The 22,338-nt window shown below is 34.0% G+C and overlaps 3 protein-coding genes across 3 annotated transcripts; 2 read left to right on the top strand and 1 right to left on the bottom strand.

Moving 5' to 3' along the window:
• Positions 1–628: 628 nt before the first annotated feature.
• Positions 629–2,820, bottom strand: LOC110809554 (2-oxoglutarate-dependent dioxygenase 19-like). Its single transcript, XM_088221634.1, has 4 exons — positions 2,502–2,820; positions 2,110–2,345; positions 1,233–1,563; positions 629–1,116 (listed from the first exon to the last, which is right to left on the bottom strand). Exons 1-4 carry the CDS (start codon positions 2,718–2,720, stop codon positions 868–870), a joined length of 1,035 nt encoding a protein of 344 aa, XP_088077760.1. The 5' UTR covers positions 2,721–2,820; the 3' UTR covers positions 629–867.
• A 6,320-nt stretch (positions 2,821–9,140) lies between these two features.
• On the top strand, positions 9,141–9,626 carry LOC148270460 (uncharacterized). The gene has a single exon (XM_088221252.1). It carries the CDS (start codon positions 9,141–9,143, stop codon positions 9,624–9,626), a length of 486 nt encoding a protein of 161 aa, XP_088077378.1.
• A 635-nt stretch (positions 9,627–10,261) lies between these two features.
• LOC148270461 (uncharacterized) lies at positions 10,262–10,666 on the top strand. The gene has a single exon (XM_088221258.1). It carries the CDS (start codon positions 10,262–10,264, stop codon positions 10,664–10,666), a length of 405 nt encoding a protein of 134 aa, XP_088077384.1.
• The last annotated feature ends 11,672 nt before the right edge of the window (positions 10,667–22,338 follow it).

Consider the following 22,338-nt stretch of genomic DNA (forward strand, 5'->3'; position numbering starts at 1 on the left):
TTCAATAAAAATTATAATATTTATATATATACATAATACAAGGTGTGTGTATATACAAGTATAATAATTCCAGTTGAAAAGTAATTAGTTAAATTAAAAGTCAACAGAAATTTACATATATCGACTTATATATTATTTTTCTACAAATAATTATAGGAATAATTGTTTTTAGTAATCCTTTTATTTCACAAAGAACATCTTTGCTTTTCTTTTTTTAAAAAAGTTATTACTAGCAATTATAACTTGCTAAATGAGTACAAGTGAATTGACTGACCTTTTAAATGTAACTCATCTAATTTAAATACTATTCTATAATTTTTTTATATAAATTTAAACTTTTTAATGACCAAAATAAATATATATACACACAGTACATACATAATTAACACGTGTATAATGCCTGTGAATAAATCTATAATACGGTGTAAGACTACTTTAGATCTTAACTAATAGTAAAAAATAAGAGAAAGATAATAATTAATGACGTGGTAAGTTAAATTAAACGTGTTACTTTTTTAACATACTTAAATATTAAGGCAAAGCCGGCCGTAACTTAATATTGGAAAGAAAAGGTATGCTCGTGTGTGTGTGTGTGTGTGTGTGTTTGTGTATATATGAGCTCCATATGTAAATATTGTAAAATATGATATCATAAATTATGAAGTTTGACATTTCTCTGATTGATAGATATGAATATCACTCAGATTAATCTTCAAATATCAATCTTGCCTTTTGTAGCTAGATTTTTTCAATCTTATATAATAGATAATTAAATACGATACTAATCTCTAAACCCACACAAATAAAACCTATTACCACAATATATATATATATATATATGTAGATACATATAGTTCAAATAGTAGATTATGAACAGCGAACATGATCCAAGCAGGATTTCGCATTGAGTTGGCTGCTCTGTTGAAGCTCTAAATAATCTCTGTATTTGATGCCACGATAGGCCAAGGGTTGGCCCTCCTGGTCGACTAGCTGCTCCGCCGGCTTCACGACTGTGTCGAGCGGTGGCCCGTGAGCCGTCCCTATCGAAATTCTAGCCACCTCGCAATTCACCACCACTCGATGTACTACGCTTTTGTACTTTCCATTCGTTAATATCTAAATTTTATTACATATATGTATTAGTCTCATAATTTTTACTATATATAATTAAAATTAAAATCAAACTCAATAAATAGAAATGAATATACATACATACATATATATATATATACCTCCATGTGATCGCCAAGATTAACGAGGAAAGAATTAGGATGCGGAGGAATGGGGGGCAGCCAAAGGCCATTGTGGAAGATTTGGAGACCTTGGATATGATTTTGAACCAGGAGGGTCAAGAAGCCATGGTCTGAGTGAGGAGGCATTCCTATTGCTACTTCTGGTTCTGGACATGGCGGATACAGGTTAATTACCATCAGCTGTGAACCTCTCTCCGTCTCCATTTTCTCCTTTATGTATTCCGCTTCTAACCCTAACCCTTCTGATATTCCTTTCAGCAAATCACTTGTTATCTCTCTTGTTCTCATGCTGTATTCTTCTATTATTTCGCTGCAAATTTTACCCGCTATTAATTTTACAAATTTGATATGATTATTAAGCCAATTACTCATTAACTAGATGATTAATATTTTTTTCCATTTACAAAAGATTATGAATTAAAGTTAGACTGTATTCTTATTAAAAAAATTATCTTATTTATAATTAACTCTATAGATTTAAGTTAAATTGTATTCTCGTTAAAAAAATTATATTATTTATAATTAATATATAAATAACATAATTAGTAAGATATTTAATTATATATATATATATGTATATGAAAACAGCTAGCAAATATTATTAATTAAATAAGCACAAGACATGAAAGAGATTATGATCCCGTGTACTTGGAAAACTTACTAGATAAAAGGAGTATATTATAATTATAGCTACAATGCTGGTCAACGTTGACTTTCATATGTGCATGCAATATCATTTTATCCATCCTCTGGTTTCTTTTATTGAAAAAGATTATCATCCAGCTTCCATTTGATCTTGCATGTATGCGATACCTGTATATATATGCGTGTGTTTGTGTATTGTATGTATATATACCTGAAACCAGAAGGCTTCTTAGGAGCATTGAAGTGGGGATGAACATGAATTTTGAGATAATCTCTCCATAAAAATGTCTGATCCACGTTCTCATTGAAGCTGCTACCATATCTTATGGGATCAAACAGCTTCTTCCCTGCATATTCTCTCTTTTCCTCCTCTGTCAGATCGAAAAAACTACTACTTCCTCTTATCATTCCATCTCTCAGACGCTCAGGCACCCCATGATTGATCAGCTATACACCAAAAAAAGGGATGACAGGTCAGCTTATATATAATAATACATATTAATTACATATGCGTACGCACACATATTTACATATACACATTCATGCAGACATATAGATATTATATATATATATATATATATATAAATGTTCTACGGTACGTACCATGAAGAATCCCCATTCACGGCATGCATTGGCAAGGTCTTGGATGGCCGTGAACCGTTCATCAGGATTACCGGAAGTGAGCAAAGAGAAGTCTATTGTAGGGAGCAATGCGGCTTCTGATGGCGATACGACGTCGTTGGAGCCATTAATACGATACACGAATTTTGGAGGAACTTTTGTGAGACAGCCTGATTCAGTCAGTCCTTTAACACTCACCATTTTTTTTTTTTCTTTTTTAGGTCTTGGAGAGGAATTATTCTCAAAAGGAAGATGTGAAAGAGAATGGCGCTCCGTAGGTCGAATGGTTGATCAAAAACCTTTACAGCTCTTCTTATTTATATAAACAAGCCGATAAAGACAGGCAAAATTGCTCATATGTTTTTTTTTTTTTTTTTTTTTTTCTTTCTCTCCCTTTTTTTAATAATCATAATTGAATATAAATTATTAAAAAAAATTCAAGATATGTAATTTTTTAATAAGATAAAATAAAAGTGTTTTAATTTTATCTATCTAAAATTTTATTTTGTAAGGCTCAAATTATATGATAACATTTAATCCGTGCCGACCATAACTTTACCTTCTTCATTATTTAATATTCAAATTAAAATTTGTATTCCCATATTTATATACATACAACTACACCGAAATAATTATTTTTATTATAAAATTTAACATGATGTATATATCAAATAATCATAACTTGTTAATTTACAGCTAAATTAATTATCATAATTGTAAAATCTTCAAGTTTACCCTAGAGATGTTTAATTGAGTGGATACTTGCATCATCATATAAATATCTGAAATTCACTATCCTTTTTAAATATTTAATTTAAAATTATAATTTAAATATTTAAAGGAAAGATATAATTTCAAAAGTTAATTTTTTTTAATAAAAAAAAAACAAAATTTAATATCCAACTTAAATATTCATAATTAATTACATAATAAAATATTAAAAAAAATAATATCTTAACAATTAGACTCATTTGGGAGCCTGATCAAATTGTACAATATTGTTGGCATGTAGAACTTCTTGTCAAAACCTTAATCAACTCATGAAATTGTGGCTAAAAAGGAAGATACGGTCGGTGAATAATTTTAAAAAGGAAACTTTATAATTTTGCACATTTTAAATTTGGAATTATTTTGCATTTTTTAAATATATAATAAATGTGGGTCAAATAGTTTGGATTTGTTTTTCAAAATTTAAACGCAAACCTAAATAATATTATTGTTATCATATCCGATTCTTTTTTTAAAAAAATAAAAAATTATAATAAAGGAAAAGTAATAATAATTCTTATAGGTATATCACGTGTTAAATTCACATTCTCAATTGAAAAAAATAATTTCATAATATTTTATTGAAATAAATTAAATTGCTATGATTTTAGTTGAATATACAAGTTTTTGTTAATTTGATAAAATAAAATTTGGATGTTTAAAAATTTAACTCAGACTCTTATCCTTCCCACCATCGAACTTAGCTGTCTATGTGATTATGCGTGTGTGGATATGCATTATGTGATAACTCATGAAAATCATGAATTGTGATAAAAACATTTTGTCCAGGCGAATCAATTTTCATGGGGTGAGAATTAGGAAAATAATATCTAATTATAACGTACCATTCCACAATATTTGGGCATATCCAAAACGTTTTAAATTTGATAAAATAAAAATCAAATCTCAATGAAAATATAGTTAATGCATGATAGATTGATATATCTATAATATTAATTTCAATAATTAAGTAGATGACCCACTAATCTAATATTTTATTTTTTTTATCCACTTATAACAGTTAAAATTAATTTAAAAGATACAAAAAATAATAGATAATCGTTATAAAGAAAAAAATATATTGATGAAGTAAATAACCTTAAAATAAATTATAAAATTATTGTATTTTATAGGTATTAATTTACAATAATAGAAATGATTATTAACACATTCAATTACCTTAAATATATTTTGACATCTTCTCTCATCTATAAAAGGAACACAAATTTCCTTTTTAAGTTGTCTTCCGTTAACCAAAATTAAAAACTTTTGTGCATAATAGTTAGATAGAGAGGAAAAGTGAGTAAGAGAATTAAATTTTTTTTTTCAAGGGGTCTCACAATCACGTTATGACTGGATCATTTCAGAACGATTTGTAGTTCTTACTTTCTACTGTCTTTCTTTTTTTTTTAAATGTGTTGAATTCAATAAAAATATGATTTCAGTATAAAAGTTTCTTACATTTAGTATAAGAGCAAAGTTAAATTCACACATTTTAAAATTCTACTGACAGTTTATATTTATATATATTATTACTAATAGTTTATATATATTATTATACTAACAGTTTATATATATATTATTATACTAATAGTTTATAAATATATTATTATACTAACAGTTTATACATTTATATGTATATATATAATTACACTAACAATTTATATATATATATATTATTATACTAATAGTTAATATATAAATATATATTATTGCACTAACAATTTATATATAATTTTACATTAATAGTTTGTATATATATATATATATATTATTGCTCTAACAGTTTATTTATATATTATACTAAAAGTTAATTTATATATTATTGCACTAATAATTTATATATATATAATTTTACACTAACATTTTATATATATTATTATTTTAACAGTTTATTTATATATTAATGTATTAGCAGTTTATTTATATATTAATGTATTAACAGTTTATATATATATTATTGCATTAACAGTTTATATATATATATATTATTACACTGACAGTTTATATATATGTATATATATAATATGATCTCACTAACAGTTTGTAATGTCCTAATTAATTTTGATTTAATTAAAATTAATGAATAAGTATAATTTTCTATTTTTTTAATTTTTATTTAAGGTAAAAATGAAGAAAATTAAATGGATGATGAAATTGAAAATAATTTTGGAAAAAATGGGTAAAATTTTTTATTATGGGAGTGTTTTTGTAATGACTAGAAAAAAAAAGAGAGAGAAGAGGGAAACGACGCCGTTTTAAAGAGGGAAAAACAACGTCGTTTTGTAGAGGGGAGAAAACGACGTCGTTTTGTAGAGGAGAGAAAACGACGTCGTTTTGAAAAGGAAAAAACGATATCGTTCTGCAAGGGAAAAAACGACGCAGTTTTGAGAAAATTGGGGTGATATAAATAGGAGGTGGAGGAAGGAAGGAAAAAGGAAATAAAAAGAAGGAAAAAAAAGGAGAAAGAACAGAGGGAAAAGGGGAGCGGGAAAGAGAAAGAAGAGAGGAAAGAAAGTTCCAGAAGGAGAGAGAAAGGAAGCGAAGCGAAGAGAAGAGGAGACCGCGGACGGTGATAGCGCGATCGGCCAAAAGAAGGAAGATGGAAATGGGAGGTACGGTAACATATTTCAAATACGTGTGTGGATTTGAGATTTGAAATGTGTATGAGAATTTTGGAGGTGTGGTGTACGTTGTGATTGCTTACGGAAGTAGCGGTGTACGAAGGAGACTGTGTAGGGTGAGTGTGTGCAATAAGGCGTGTAGAAGGAAGTTGGTCGCGTGAGAAATACGGGAGGAGAGAGGGAGAAGGTGATGGCACGGGCGAGGTCCGAGGGAGATGTGGGGGCGGGGAGTGAGTGGAGGCCAAGAGAGAGAAAGCGATTGGCGGAGTGAGTGGAGGCCGAGAGAGAGAAAGTGATTGGCAGAGTGAGTGGAGGCTGAGAGAGAAAAATTGATTGGCGGAGTGAGTGGAGGCCGAGAAAGAGAAAGTGATTGGTGGAGTGAATGGAGGCCGAGAAAGAGAAAGCGGTTGGCAGAGTGAGTGGACTCCGAGAGTGAAGTACGGAGTGTGGAGTGAGTGGAGGTCGAGTGAGTGAGTGAGGTGGGCGGCGCGAGCGGAGGCCGAGAGAGAGATAGGGGTGTGGAGTGAGTGGAGGCTGGGAGATGAAGATGTGTGTGAACTGTGTGAGAAGGAGCGGGTTGTGTGAGCAACACGGGAGGAGAGAGGAAGATATGTGTGAACTATGTGAGAGGGAGCGGGTTGTGTGAGCAACGCGGGAGGATAGAGGAAGATGTGTGAGGTTAGTGAGCTGTGTTAGAGGGGACGGGTTGTGTGAGCAACGCGGGAGGAGAGAGGAAGATGTTGTGGCAGTGAAGATGTGGTCCGAGGGAGAGATAGGGAAATGAAGTGAGTGAACGCCGGGGAAGGGAAGGATCTGCAGGGTGAGTGAGGTGCTTGAAGGAGTGGAGTGGGGTTGCTGGAGCTTTGGGAGAGAGCGGGACCGGGGGGAAAAGAGAGAGAAAACGTAGGCAATGTGAGTGGAGTTCGTGGCGGCGGGGGAAAGACGGTGTGAGTAGGGACACTTAGAGTATGTCGCAGGTAGTGAGTGAAGAGGGGCAGTGGGAGAGAATGAGTAGCGTGTGTGTGTGTGGCCGATAGGGGTCGATAAGTGGATGAGGGTCGCCGATGTTGGTGACAAAAGTGAATGAAAGTGGTGTGCGTTCGTGGCCTGGTATAGGTCGAGAAATGGCTGATGGTCGCCGATGTTGATAACGGGAGAGAATGATCAGAGTGTGTGTGTGTGGCCTGGTATAGGTCGAGAGGTGGTTAATGGTCGTCGATGCTGGTGACGGGAGAGAATGATCAGAGTGTGTGTGTGTGGCCTGGTATAGGTTGAGAGGTGGTTAATAGTCGCTGATGCTGGTGACGGGAGAGAATGATCATAGTGTGTGTGCGTGGCCTGGTATAGGTCGAGAGGTGGTTAATGGTCGCCGATGCAGGTGACGGGAGAGAATGATCAGAGTGTGTGTGCGTGGCCTGGTATAGGTTGAGAGGTGGTTAATGGTCGCCGATGCTGGTGACGGGAGAGAATAATCAGAGAGTGTGTGTGTGTGTGTGTGGCCTGGTATAGGTCGAAAGGTGGTTAATGGTCGCCGATGTTGGTGACGGGAGAGAATGATCAGTGTGTGTGTGTGTGGCCTAATATAGGTCGAGAGGTGGCGAATGGTTGCCGATGTTGATGACAGGAGAGAATGATTAGAGTGTGTTTGTGTGTCCCGATAAGGGTCAGTAGGTGGATGATGGTCGCCAATATTGGTGACGAAAATGAAGGAAAATAGTGTGCGTGCGTGGCCTAGTAGGGATCGATAGGTGGTTAATGGTCACCGATCTTAGTGGTGGGTGGTATCACTGGCATGCCTGGGGTGTCGTCGGGGGACGGAAACCCTGGGTAGGTGGGATTGTGGGATAGAGGGGGGGACTGGGGTTCGGTAGTGAACTGTTGGTAGGAACTTGGGGTTTATATTGTTGCATCTCACACCTGTATTTTAATTTGTACCGTACTGAGTTAAATGGACTCACTCTTTCCTCCTTACAGATATATAGGGACGGAGTCCGGATCGAAATTGTTGGCATCCGAACCTAGTGTGTAGAATAACAGGATAAAGATTTTTGTTTCTTTTGACCGAATAGAATGTGTAAATTGATGGTAGCATAGCCATTGAGTACGGTTGTATTGTCTGCGATGCTTTGTACATCATTATAGATTTACCTTGATCATTGAATAAGGGATTGTGATAGTGTTTTCTTGTGCTTGACTGATTGACTAAGGAATTGGTTACTTTGTTAATTACGCCCAATGTGAAAAGAAGGAAAAAAAAAAACGGCGCGTTACAGTTGGTATCAGAGCAAATTAAGAATAAGTATCCGTTACCCAGGATCAACGATTTATTTGATCAGTTACAAGGGGCACAAACATTTTCAAAAATAGATTTGCGTTCGGGGTATCATCAGCTACAAGTAAGAGCCGAAGACATTGATAAGACGGCGTTCCGTACTAGGTATGGACATTATGAATTCCTGGTGATGCCTTTTGGGCTAATGAATGCACCTGCAGCGTTTATGGATTTGATGAATCGGGTGTTCTGACCCCTACTGGATCGCTATGTCATTGTCTTTATAGATGATATATTGATCTATTTGAAGGATTCGGGGAACATGTAGAACATGTAACAACTGTGCTAGGGATGCTCCGGAAGGCCAAATTGTATGTAAAGTTCAGTAAATGTGAGTTCTGGTTGGATCAGATAGCATTTTTGGGCCACATTGTGTCGAGAGATGGGATATCGGTGAACCCAGCAAATATAGAAGCAATGGTGAAGTGGGAAAGACCTAAGACTGTGACAGAGATCAGAAGTTTCTTGGGGTTGGCGGGATACTACCGTCGGTTTGTACGAGGGTTCTCGAGTATTGCGGCACCTCCTACCAAGTTAACAAAAAAGAATGTGAAGTTTGAGTGGGATGAGAAGTGTGAGAGCAGTTTTCAAAAGTTGAAACGTAGATTGACTACTACCCCAATATTGGCCATTCTGTTGGGGGAAGGTGATTTTGTAGTGTATAGCGACGCATCTCATGTGGGGTTGGGTTGTGTATTAATGCAACGGGGGAAGGTTATAGCATATGGGTCTCGACAGCTAAGGATACACGAATGAAATTATCCAACACATGAGTTAGAGTTTGCTGCAGTAGTCTAGGCGCTAAAGTTATGGCGACACTATTTATATGGGAAAACCTTTGAAATTTATACAGATCATAAAAGTTTACAGTACTTGTTCACACAACGGGAATTGAATATGCGACAGAGGAGATGGATGGATCTGTTGAAATATTTCGACTGTAGGATCTGGTATCACCCTAGAGGGGGAAATGTGGTGGTAGATGCTCTCAGTCGTAAGAGTAAAGGGGTACTAGCCCATTTGATGGTGTCTGAGTGGGTTTTGCGGGAAGCCATGCAACACCTGTGTATTCAATATAGGAACAATGGAAGGTATGTGGCTAGTTTGAGGGCACAACGGACCTTGGTACAGAAAATAAGAGAGGGACAATTGGTGGACACCGAGATACAGAGGATTCGAAAGGGGATAGAACAGGGGACAGTAAGAGATTTTGGTGTGAGAGATGATGGGATACTCAGGTTTCAAACTAGAATGTGCGTGCCCAGGGATCGGGCAATACGAGACGAGGTACTCAGTGAGGCACGTGATACCAAGTTTGCCATACACCCGGGAAGCACTAAGATGTATAAAACCTACAGAAAAGTTTCTGGTGGAGAGGCATGAAGAGAGATGTGGCTGAGTACGTGTCTAAGTGCTTGATATACCAGCAAGTGAAGGCAGAGCATCAGAAACTTGGGGGTTTGTTACAGCCATTGCCCATACCCGAGTGAAAGTGGGAGCATGTATCTATGGATTTTGTGACCAGATTGCCAGGTAATCGTAAGAAACATGATAGTATTTGGGTGGTGGTTGATCGTCTAACTAAATCTTCTCATTTCTTAGCGATGAAGGTGACGGATTCAGTGGAGTAATTGTCCAAACTGTATGTCAAGGAGGTGGTGAGGTTACACGGCATTCCCATATCGATTGTTTCCGATCGGGATCCCCGATTCACCTCCAGATTTTGGAGAGGTTTACAACAGGCTTTGGGTACCAATTTGAATTTTAGTACAGCTTTTCACCCATAAACGGATGGACAAACAGAAAGAACGACACAAGTATTGGAAGATATGTTGAGAGCCTGTGTTATTGATGTGGGGGGAGATTGGGAGGACATGTTGCCCTTAATAGAGTTTACATACTATAGTAGTTATCACACCAGTATCGAAATGACTCCTTATGAAGCTCTTTATGGTCGACCCTGTAGGTCACCAGTGTATTGGAGTGAAGTGGGGGAGAGATAGTTGTTAGGACCGGAAATGGTAGAGGAAACTACAGCTAAGGTGTTGGTGATACGGCAGAATTTTCAAGCGGCTCAGAGTAGACAGAAGGGGTACGCAGACAATCGCAGGAGAGATTTGAGCTTTGAAGTGGGGGATCATGTGTTCCTGAAGGTATCTCCCATGAAGGGTTTATTGAGATTTGGGAAGAAAGGGAAGTTAAATCCCCGCTTCATAGGGTCGTTTGAGATTTTGGAGAAGGTGGGGGTTGTTGCGTACAGGGTAGTGCTCCCTCTTCAGTATAGTGGGGTTCACAATGTGTTTCACATATTCTTACTATGGAAATATCATCCGAACCCGTACCATATTTTAAGGTGGGAATCATTACAGTTGGAAAGTGACTGGTCTTATGAAGAGGAGCTAATCCGGGTGCTTGAACGATAAGAAAGAAGGTTGAGAAGCAGGGTGATACCTATGGTGAAGGTACAATGGAGGAATCATGCGGCGGAAGAGGCAACATGGGAACGAGATGACGATATGAGACGAAATTATCCAAGATTGTTCGAAGGTACGATAACAAAATTTGAGGGACTAAATTTTTTTTTAAGGAAAAAGTATATAAAATGACTGGAAAAAAAAAAGAGAGGGGAGGGGAACGATGTCGTTTTAAAGAGGGAAAAACGACGTCATTTTAAAAAAGAAAAAACGACATGGGAGGGGAACGATGTCGTTTTAAAGAGGGGAAAACGACGTCGTTTTAAAAAAGAAAAAACGACATCATTCTGCAAGGGGAAAAACGACGCCGTTTTGACAAAACTTGGGTGATATAAATAGGGGGTGGGGGAAGGAAGAAAAAAGGAAAGAAAAAGAAGGAAGAAAAAAAAGGAGAAAGAACAGAGGGAGAAAGGGAGCGGGAAAGAGAAAGAGGAGAGGAAGGAAGTTTCCAGAAGGAGAGAGAAAGGAAGTGGAGCGAAGAGAAGAGGAAACCGCGGACGGTGATAACACGATCGACTCACAAAAAAGAACGTTAAGTTTGAGTAGAACAAGAACTGTGAAAGGAGTTTTTTAGAACTAAAATAACGGCTAACTACTGCACCTGTGTTGGCCTTGCCAAGTGGGTCAGGTGGATATACAGTTTATAGTGATGCCTCCTACTTAGGGTTGGGTTGTGTTCTGATGCAGCATGGGAAGGTCATACCCTATGGGTTCAGGCAGTTGAAGAATTATGAGAAAAACTACCACACCCATGACTTAAAGCTTGCGCAATTATCCACGTTTTGAAGCCTTGGCGTCATTATTTATATGGGGAGACCTTCAAGATCCATACCGACCATAATAGCTTGAAACACATATTCACTCAAAAGGATCTCAACATGCGTCAAAGAAGATGGATAGAACTCCTTAAGGACTATGATTGTAACATCTTGTATCACCCGGGTATAAGGCAACGTGGTAGCTGATGCACTCAGTAGAAAAAGTACAGGCACATTAGCTCACTTGATGGTTTTAGAATGTAGGGTAATATGGGCCACACAACAGGTATGACTTCAGGACCTTAAGGGAGTCACATGCTTGTCCCACCTAACTATTAAATCTTAAGCTGATCCACAGAATAAAGAAAGCTCAGTCCGCGGATTCCACCTTAACAACCCTCAAGAAAGATGCAAAATAAAGAGTTGATTCAGAATTTTGAGTCTCTACCGATGGGTTGCTTAGATTTCAGGATAGGGTGTGTGTTTTAGATAAAAGTCAATTAAAAAAGGACATTATGACAGAGGTCCATAGCTCGAATTTTGCCATGTATCTCGGAAGCACTAAGATGTATCAAAGTATGCGATCCCGATTTTGGTGGAATGGGATGAAAAGAGATGTGACCAACTTTATTTCTAAATATTTGGTATGTCAAGAAGTCAAAGCAAAACATTAATTCCTAGGCGGGCTACTTCAGCCATTACCTATTCCAGAGTGGAATTGGGAACATATTATAATGGATTTCGTGACAGGATTGCCTAGGACACGCTCGGAACATGATGTCATTTGGGTAATTATTGACCGGCTCACTAAGTCTTCTCACTTCTTAGCCATCAGGATGACCGACTTATTGGATAAGCTAGCAAGAATGTATATCGGGGAGATAGTCAAGTTACATGGTGTGTTAGTGACAGTAGTGTCTGAAAGGGGCCCCAGGTTCACTTCTCAGTTCTAGTCTAGTTTTTAACAAGATATGGGAGCCAAACTGTCCCTTAGTACTGTATTCCATCCTCAAACTTATGAACAATCAGAAAGGATGATCTGTAAACTCTAGGATATGCTCTGAGCTTGTGTTCTTGACTTCGGGGGCCATTAGAATGATCATTTATCTCTGATAGATTTCGCCTACAATAACAGTTAGCAAGCAAGTATTAGCATGGCTCCGTACGAGATTTTGTATAGCCACCCATACAGATCACCGATATGTTAGGAAGAAGTGGGTGATAAGAAACTGTTCGGCCCAGATCTCGTAGAGGAGATTACAGCAAAAATAGTTAAGATCAGGAAGAATATTCAGACGGCTCAGAGCAAGCAAAAAAGTTATGCGAACACTCGAATGAGAGATTTGAAATTTGAGAAAGGTGATCGGGTGTCCCTTAAAGTCATTCCTTTCAAGGAAATCAGTAGATTTGACAAGAGAGAGAAACTAAAGCCCTCGATTTATTGGGCAATTTGAAACCTTAGACCGAATTGGCACCGCCGCCTACAAACTGGCACTACCTCCAGAACTTTTCATGGTCCATAATGTGTTTCATGTATCCATACTACACAAGTACAACATGGATCCCTCTCATGTCTTAGCCATCGAGTCTCTTTCACTCTAGGAGGATATGTTCTACGAGAAAGTACCGGTCGGTATTGTGGACCGAAAGAGTAAAGTACTCCGCAACAAACAAATTTCAGTTATTAAGATCTTATAGCAGAATCACACACTAGGAGAGGCCACATGAGAGATAGAATCAGATTTCAGAGCCTTATATCCCCAACTGTTTGATTAAGTAAGAGATAGACAAGTTTGAGGGATCAAATTTCTTTTAAGGAGGGGAAAGTTATAATACCCTAATTAATTTTAATTGTAATTAAAATTAATAAATAAATATAATTTTCAAATTTTTCAATTTTTATTTAAGGTAAAAATGAAAAAAATTAAATGAATGATGAAATTGAAAATAATTTTAGGAAAAAAGGGTAAAAGTTTGGATTCTGGATATGTTTTTAAAAGAAAAATTAGAAACTGAGGGTCAAAATACAATTTAAAAAAATTGTGCTACGTAGGACGCCCAGTCAGCAGCTCCGATGAATCGAAGCGCGCCGCATGGAAAGTCACACTGACGCGGTGCCATGCGGGAGACCACGCTGGCGATCTGCGTGCCCTGATCGGACGACCTGAATTTGTTCCCGCGCGGATGGATGGTCCGAATCTGTTTCCTCCTCATACATGATCGGACAGCTCGGATCAAATTGCGATGAATGGTCTAGATTCATTCTCTTTTTAATGGCGATTAGACAGTCTAGATCAAACACGATGGATAGCCCATATTAAAAGGAGACGAATATAAATAACTCTCTTCTCACCAAACCCTAACCCTAGTTACCTGACACCCCTGCCAGAGAAAAAGAGCCAGCTGCTGGGAAGGGAGCCATCCGCCGCCGTGCCGGAGCCACTTCCGACTGCTAGAAGAGTTCAAATTTTTTTCATTTGGTCGAAATTCAATTTTGAACACTCCCATGGTCAAATTAGAGCAAAAAGACCGGCTGATGAGCCAAAAACCGCGGGCAAAGCCTGGCGGCGTCGTCACAGGAAAAGGCAAAAACTATCTCCGATGAGGCCCTTCCCGATTCTCATTTCGTATAATTTTTCCACCATTATAATCACTATTCCTTTCTTTACAGATTGACCGAAACAAAACACTCAACCATGAATGTGAGCCGACGGAATCGCCGCACCGGAGAACCCTGCTGCTGATAAGCTTCGATTTTTCAATTTTTTTGGCCAACTTAGGCCCTTTAATGTGTTTTCTCGCAAAGATTGGTACAAAATCGGCTGAATTTAGCTAAAAACAGCTGACCCGAGGTAAACTGCGACCGTGGACAGCAGTGCCGTCGCTGGAGCATGGCGGAGCCACCATGCCGAAATTCCAGGATTGTCCAAAAAAGATTTCTAACACTAATTTTTTAGTTTTTGGGGTATTTTTAGGTACTTAATATGAATTTAATTTCATTATCCAAATTCGATATTGTTGGATATTCAGTTTATTTTAGTTGTAGAAAAGTAAGTTTAGTATTTAATTTAATGATAATTGGTTCTGGTATTTATATGATGGTTTATATAAAATTTTCCTGAATAATGAATTTGCACAAGCATTAGTTACCTTGCATTCAAATATTGGATCAAAATGTTGCTTAATTAATGAAATTTTTTCATTCTTATGGCATAAAAGACTAGAGCATGTCTTTAGAGAAATAATTGAAAGATTAGTGAATGATGAAATTATAAAAAATCTTGACTTCAATGATTTCCAAGTATGTATAGATTGCATAAAAGGAAAGCAAACTAAATATACAAAGAAAGATGCCACAAGAAGTAATGACCTTCTTGAGATAATTCATACAGACATTTGTGGACCATTTTCCATTCCTAGTTTCATTGGAGAAATATAGTTTATCACCTTTATAGATGATCTATCTCAGTATGGCTATGTATATCTAATGCATGATAAGTCTAAAGGTATTGATATCTTTAAAACGTACATTACAGAGGTTGAGAGACAATTAAATAAAAAAATTGAGGTTGTGAGATATGATCGAGGTGATGAATTCTATAGTACATATGATGAATCAAGACAAAATCCTAGTCAATTTGTCAAATTTCTAGAAAAGTGTGGCATTCGTGCTCAATATACAATGCCAAATATGCCACAACAGAATAGTGTTACTGAAAGGCGTAATCGTATTTTAATAGAAATAGTTAGAAGTATGATGAGTTACTCTTATGTACCTATTTCTTTATGGGGTGAAGCCTTAAAGACCGCAATATATATCTTGAACCAAGTTCCTAGTAAGACAATATCTGTAACTCCTTTCGAGTTGTGGATTGGTAGGAAACTAAGTTTAAAATATTTACATATATAAGGTTGTCCAGCGGAGGCAAAAATCTTCAATCTTCATGAGAAAAAGTTATATTCAAAGACAATATCTAAATATTTTATTAATTATCTAAATAGGTCCAAAGGGTATAGATTTTATTGTCTTAACCATAGTACGAGATTAGTTGAAATCGATGATGACAGATTCTTAGAAAATGGTGAAATCAGTGGGAGTGAAGAACAAAAAAAGTAGACCTTGAGGAAATAAGAGTGGATATCTCGCCACCATTTTTGCCTTAAGAAATAAATCTCGCTCATCCTTCTCAACAAATTATAGAAAATGAGCTATATAATGAAAATGGTTCATTACCATAAGAAGATGTCGTCATTGAAAATGTTATAGACAACCTCAATCAATGCCTTTGAGAAGATCTCAAAGGAAAAGTAAATATATTATATTAGATGATTATGTGATATATCTCTAAGAATCTAATTTTAATATTGTGATAAGAACATATCCGATTATGTTTTCACAAGCCATAGAAAGTGATGATTCTAATAAATAAATAGAAGCTATGAAAGAAGTATTGAAGTCTATGGACTATAATGATGTCTGAGATATTATTGAATTGTTTGATAATTGTAAAAATGTCGGTTGTAACTGGGTCTTCAAGACCAAACCAGATGCTAAAGGTAGTATTAAATGATTTAAAGCCAAACTAATGGCCAAATGTTTTACTCAAAAGGAATGTATAAATTATAAAGATATTTTCTCTCCAGTTTCTGAAAAAGATTCCCTTAGAATCATTATGGCACTTATAACATAGTTTGATTTAGAGTTACATCAAATGATTGTGAAAACTATTTTCTTGAATGAGAATTTTGATGAAGATATTTATATGGATCAACCTGAAGGGTTCGCAAAGAAATAAAAATAACACTTAGTTTATAAATTAAAGAAATCAATTTATGGTCTTAAACAAGCTTTCAAACAATGGTATATAAAGTTTAATGATACCGTTATATCTTTTGAAATTAAAAAAAATGTGGTTGATCAATGTATATATCTAAAAATTAGCAAGACCAAGTTTATATTTCTGATACCATATGTAGATAATATTTAGCTAACTAGTTGTGATTTTGGTTTTTTATACAAAATCAAGAAATATCTCTCTAAAAACTTTCATATAGTTGATATAGGTGAGACAACTTATGTTATTGGAATAGAAATCTTCAGAGATCGATCTCGAAAATTGTTAGGTTTGTCTCAGAAAGGATATATTAACCGAGTTTTGGAGAGATTCAATATTACAGTTATGTTTAGCTAGTGATGCACCCATTCTTAAGAGTGACAAATTAAGTAAAAATTAGTACCTAAGAAGTGACTTAAAATGGGAACGGATGAAGATCATTCCTTATGCATCTACTATGAGAAGTTTGATGTATGCTCAAACCTGTACTAAAGTAGATATTAGCTATGTTGTTGGTACGTTGGAAAGATATCAAGGTGATCTAGGAATTAAACACTAGAAAGCTGCAAAGAAGATTATGAGGTATCTTCAATGGATAAAAGATTATATGCTCACAAATAAAATATCAGAACAATTAGAGGTGATTGGATAGTCGGACTCAGATTATGGTGGTTGCCATGATAGCTTAAAGTTTACTTAAGGTTTTGTCTTTATGCTAGTAAATGGGACAATTTCGTAGAATAGTGTAAAGTAGTTTATTATTGCCTCATCAATATTAGAGGCTGAGTTTATAACATGTTTTGAAGCCTCAAGTCATGCTTTGTGGTTGTGAAATTTCATTTCAAATTTTTTTGTTATTGACTCTATTACCAAACCGTTAAGAATATTTTGTGATAATACTGAAGTTGTTTTCTTCTTTAAGAATGACAAAAATTATAGTAGATCCAAACACATGAACTTAAAGTATTTAGTTGTTAGAAAAAAGAATTTATAAATAACAGGTATCGATTGAAAATATTAGTACCACACTTATGATTGCTGATCCATTGACTAAATGACTACCTCCAAATATGTATACAGAACATGCTATAAGGTTATGTCTTTTGAGTAATCTATAATATGACAATAGATATTTCAGTGGTTGAATAATTGATATTTTATGCATTAAAATTTGTTTTTATTCTTTTCTATTTTTAATGATGAGTGCACAATTTAGTATTTAATAAAAATGGAATGTCTTGATAAAACAAATTATAGAGGCTATTTTGTCATTATGGACTGAATTAATAAAAGTTATTGGTATATGGTGCATAGAAGGAAATATGACATTGAAGTCATATGACCGTTATGATTTACATTTATGATCTAAATTATTTTAATATTATATTATAGTAATTTTGGGCTTGTTGGCTAATTTTATTATAATCATATATCAAATTTATTTTACCAATAAATATATTTTAGTATAAAAAATATATATCTATATATATATTATAATATTCATAATCAATTTTGTGGGTCAAGTGGTAGAATATTAATTTTAGCAATTAAGTGGATGACCCATTAACCTAGTATTTTATTTTCTCATCCATTTATAACAATTGAAGTCAACTTAAATGACATCCAAAATAATAGATAACTGTTATAAAGAAAAAGATACATTGATAGAGTGGATAATCTTAAAATAAATTATACAATTATCGTATTTTATGGGTATTAATCTATAGGGATTAAAATAATTATTAACACATTCAATTACCTTGAATGTGTTTTGGCATCTTCTCTCATCCATAAAATGAGTATAAATTTTTCTTTTAATGTGTCTCTCATCAACCAAAATTACAAAGTTTTGTGTATAATAATTAGATAGAAAAAAGAAATGAGTTAGAGAATTAAATTTTTTTTTTCAATAGGTCTCTCAATCACGTTATGGTTGCATTACCTCAGAACGATATGTAGATCTTACTTTCTGCTGTGTTTCTTTTCTTAAAATGTGTTGAATTCATAAAAATATGACTTAAGCATAAAAGTTTCTCACATATAATATTTTATTTAGTAAGACTGATAAGTTAACTCACTAATAAATTGGTATAATTGTAATAATTAAAGTAGAATAAACTTTAACGAGTTTATTATATTTTTTTAATAGAAAAAACATCATGTAACAATTAGGTTCCCTTATTAAAATGATTACAATGAGTTAAAAACCCAACTTAATATATTAGTATGATAAAAACGATTAAATTATATTAAATTTTAATGAGTCTATTATTTTTTTAATAAAAAAAGAAATATCTCAAAGTGATTAAAATTTTTTAATTGAAACAGTCAAAACGGATCAAAAATCTAACATAATCAATTAATTCTTTTTGTTAAATACTATATTTATATATATTATATCAGTGTTATAATCAATTGAGAAAATATATTAGGTTATTGTTTCGACCATCAATTTAGAAATTAAACTATACCTTAAAATAACTAATTACAAAAATGAAAAACAAAATTCTCAAGTCATATGAATAATGATTACATAATTAAAAAAGAATAAGAGTTAAATATTTATTCGTATAGTATATAGAAATTATAAACAAAATTCATCATGAAAATCCACTAATGTAAAATAATACCTTAAGATTTTATCCGTATCAATTCAAATCATTTAAGTTATAAAAGAAAATCTACTTGTACCCTAAGCATATATTTTAGTATTTACTATTTATATTATTAATTGCTTTAAGCTTTTAGCTAATTATTTAAAAGATAATTAGAATAAGATTTAGTTTATTATAATAAAGTTTTATTAATAATCGTATATATATATATATATATTTTTTTTTACTTTTTTATTTACTAGCTTCTTTTGATCTATATATTTTTTTTATTTTTTCTAGTCTTTTTTTTTTTAAATTTAAAAATACTAAATAGTTGTTTTATTTATTTTATAATGACTCGTTTTCTCTAGAAAGAAATAAGTATCACCTCACATATAAACCTGATAAATTTTTGCGCAATATTATGTTGATCTCTATAAATCAACAATACATTCCTTATATGGAGTCATAATTAATGAGAATCACAACAATATTTCGAAATTATATTACAATAATATATTCAGATCTACTTTACAATAAGTATCAAAGATAGCTAAAAGATTCTTTGAAGTCTTTCTTTGATCTTGAACACCCTCATTACTTGAACTAATTATACTGTAGGGATATGAATTGGAATGAGCTTCACGGACTCATCAAAAATAAAGTAGTATTCAAAGCAGATATATGCAAATACACATTCATACAGGTTTGATAAAACCAATACAAATTTTATTGTGTAAAATCCAAAGTTGAACACTCATACCATCATCTCTTTTTCTTTTTACTAAAAAAAATCTTTATTCCTTTCTCTTACTAGCAATCATCCATATATATAACATTAAAAAATCGTTAGAAACACCATGAAAAGTACAATTAACATGTATCTCAATAAATGTAACACTTGGGTTTCTTACCATTTCACCAAAAGTAGAGTTTCTTACCATTTACATTTCCATCACATATTGTTATTTTCCTTACCGATATCACTGGGGGCCCATAGGGATCCTCATTATACGCAGATGTACAAACATTTCTTTTACAGTTCATTGTCCGTCTCCATAACCCATCCGATAATGAACATCACAATTATAGACTGTCTCAATACTCCATCCAATATAAGCATAATTAAATTAACTTCCAACTCGGTCCGATATGGGACTTCCTAGCCCCGTATGACTCAGGACACATCTACGGTATAGTTCACCCTGTATACCAAGTCTGTACACTCTCTCCCATGATATCCAATAAGTTTTTTCTTCAAAGATTATTTCTATTTCATATCTCAATTTCAGAAATTCAAGCATTCTTGATATTTTATTCATTTTCTACCCAAATATTATATATATTTTTGAAAGAAAATTCACATTCAACAATGATATTAATTTATATTCTCGCTAACACAACCAATAACCAATCTAATCACTCTCACACACCTATTTACACAACTGATATGCACATTCATTCCAACTATAACGAGTATATAGAACAACGAACTTATATGTATATCAAACACACATACAAAATCATTTGAGCAAGCAATCATATGCATACATGTATGTCCAAAACATACAATTTACATTGTATTAAACATACACCCAATGAACTACATAAGTAACAAGCAACTGTAATCCATATCTACACATATTGCTTACTTAAGTTTATCTTGGTACCATTATATTTAACCATAAACCTATCCTAATTATGTGTATATATATTTATACTTTCTTACAAAATACATATTTCATCTAATTATGATTTAACATACATAACCACTTATACCAATACAAAATACATACACCTATATTTTCACTTCAAATATGTATATAAACGGTTTCTACACCTACATAACTACCTATATTATTTTATACCTGCACACATACAGATTCAATGCATAGGACTATTTACGCTCATACTAACATACATATATATATCTATTTATATTTTCGTACAGCTTCGTATATATAAACATATATATATGTAAACACATATTACATAATCATATATATATATATATGGCTACATACATAAATACTCCCTAGAATCCATTTATTTTTTATACATGAAATCCCATACGTTAAACAAATAGCAGCCTTTGTATACTACATCTTTACCTATTCATTCACGCGCGACATATTTATATCCATAGTATTATATATATACCCTATACAACACCGGAGCTCTATGCATACTCACTCATGTATATATGGAACTTTACAAAACACCTTCCAGGACAACACTTAAATCATCCATCAAATTTTAAATTAATCATTTTAAAATCAATAAATTATTTTATAAAAACATGAAATCCCTAAATGAAAACTAACTTAATTCTTACTAGAATATCCAACGAAAGAAGAAATCAGAAAGCTTTCGAATGACTTTGATTCCATACAGTCAGCTCCCTTTTCAGTTTTCTATTTCTAATTTTCCTAAAATTTTTATACACCTGATTAAAGATTTAATTTAAAATAATAACCGAATATAAAATAGAGAAAAATTTACTGAAATCGATGTCGAATTCAGAATTTCTACCCGAAAGAATGCGATTTCGGTCTCTCTCTCCAGTTCCCTTATTTTTGGGATTGGATGAATCTTTGCATGGATCGGAAACGTCGTGCTGCAGTCTGCCTCACACGGATTAGGTCCACCCAACACGTGCTTTGCTGCTTCTTCTTCAGCAACGCGTGCTGCACGCCCGACATAGTGCACCCAGCACCGCACGACGTGTGCTCAGCATTGTGCGCTATGCCCCTGGCACCACATGCAACTCTGCCTTTTCGACCGCGCGCACTGTGCGCGCTGCTTCCTTTATGCTCCTTCTCCATCTTTTTTTTTATTCTTTTTCCTCCTTTTCTTCTTTTTCTTCTTCGACAGCGCACGTCTGCATGCCCAACATTGCGCGCCCGACATCCTCTTTTATGTCGTGTGCACTGCGCGCCATGCTTCCTTCTTTCTCCTTCTTCTCCTCCTCCTCCTTGTTCTGTTAGGGTTTTTTTTTTCCTCCTCTTTTTTTTTTTATTTCTTTATTTTTTCTTTCTGACCTTGGCCTGGGCTCTCTTCTCTCCCTTGGGCGTAATTATTACAGGTTTATTTAAAACATATATTTATTTCTATTTATAATAATTTGCATTTACCTACATATTTTTAATTTTAAGTGAATAACGATAATGTATATAAATAAATTTGTTAGATAAAAAAAATAATAAACTACACAAGTCTGGAAATAATTTGCTTATTTTTTACATTTTAATTATTTCATGAACAAATTTTGATATAATTGACAAACTTAATTTCATATGATGAATCTACAATTTCATTTGTATTAGTTTTCTCCTGCAATCTCTCTTTCTAACTCAAAACCAGGTGAATAAAGATTCGAATAAATGAAATGCAATGGATTAGGAAGGAAACAAAAAAAAAAAAGAATCAGAAAG

Source organism: Carica papaya, chromosome 1 (assembly GCF_054855325.1).
Source record: "Carica papaya isolate Zhongbai chromosome 1, ASM5485532v1, whole genome shotgun sequence".
NCBI classification, from domain to species: Eukaryota; Viridiplantae; Streptophyta; class Magnoliopsida; order Brassicales; family Caricaceae; genus Carica; species Carica papaya.

Excerpts from the sequence above, each read along its gene's own strand:
- LOC148270461 (XM_088221258.1), top strand. The coding sequence starts at position 10,262 with ATGGTAGAGGAAACTACAGCTAAGGTGTTGGTGATACGGCAGAATTTT.
- LOC148270460 (XM_088221252.1), top strand. The coding sequence starts at position 9,141 with ATGCGACAGAGGAGATGGATGGATCTGTTGAAATATTTCGACTGTAGG.
- LOC110809554 (XM_088221634.1), bottom strand. The coding sequence starts at position 2,720 with ATGGTGAGTGTTAAAGGACTGACTGAATCAGGCTGTCTCACAAAAGTT. Across the intron at positions 2,346-2,501 it reads GTGAATGGGGATTCTTCATG|CTGATCAATCATGGGGTGCC; the intron begins GTACGTACCGTA and ends TTTGGTGTATAG. Across the intron at positions 1,117-1,232 it reads ATCTTGGCGATCACATGGAG|ATATTAACGAATGGAAAGTA; the intron begins GTATATATATAT and ends AATAAAATTTAG.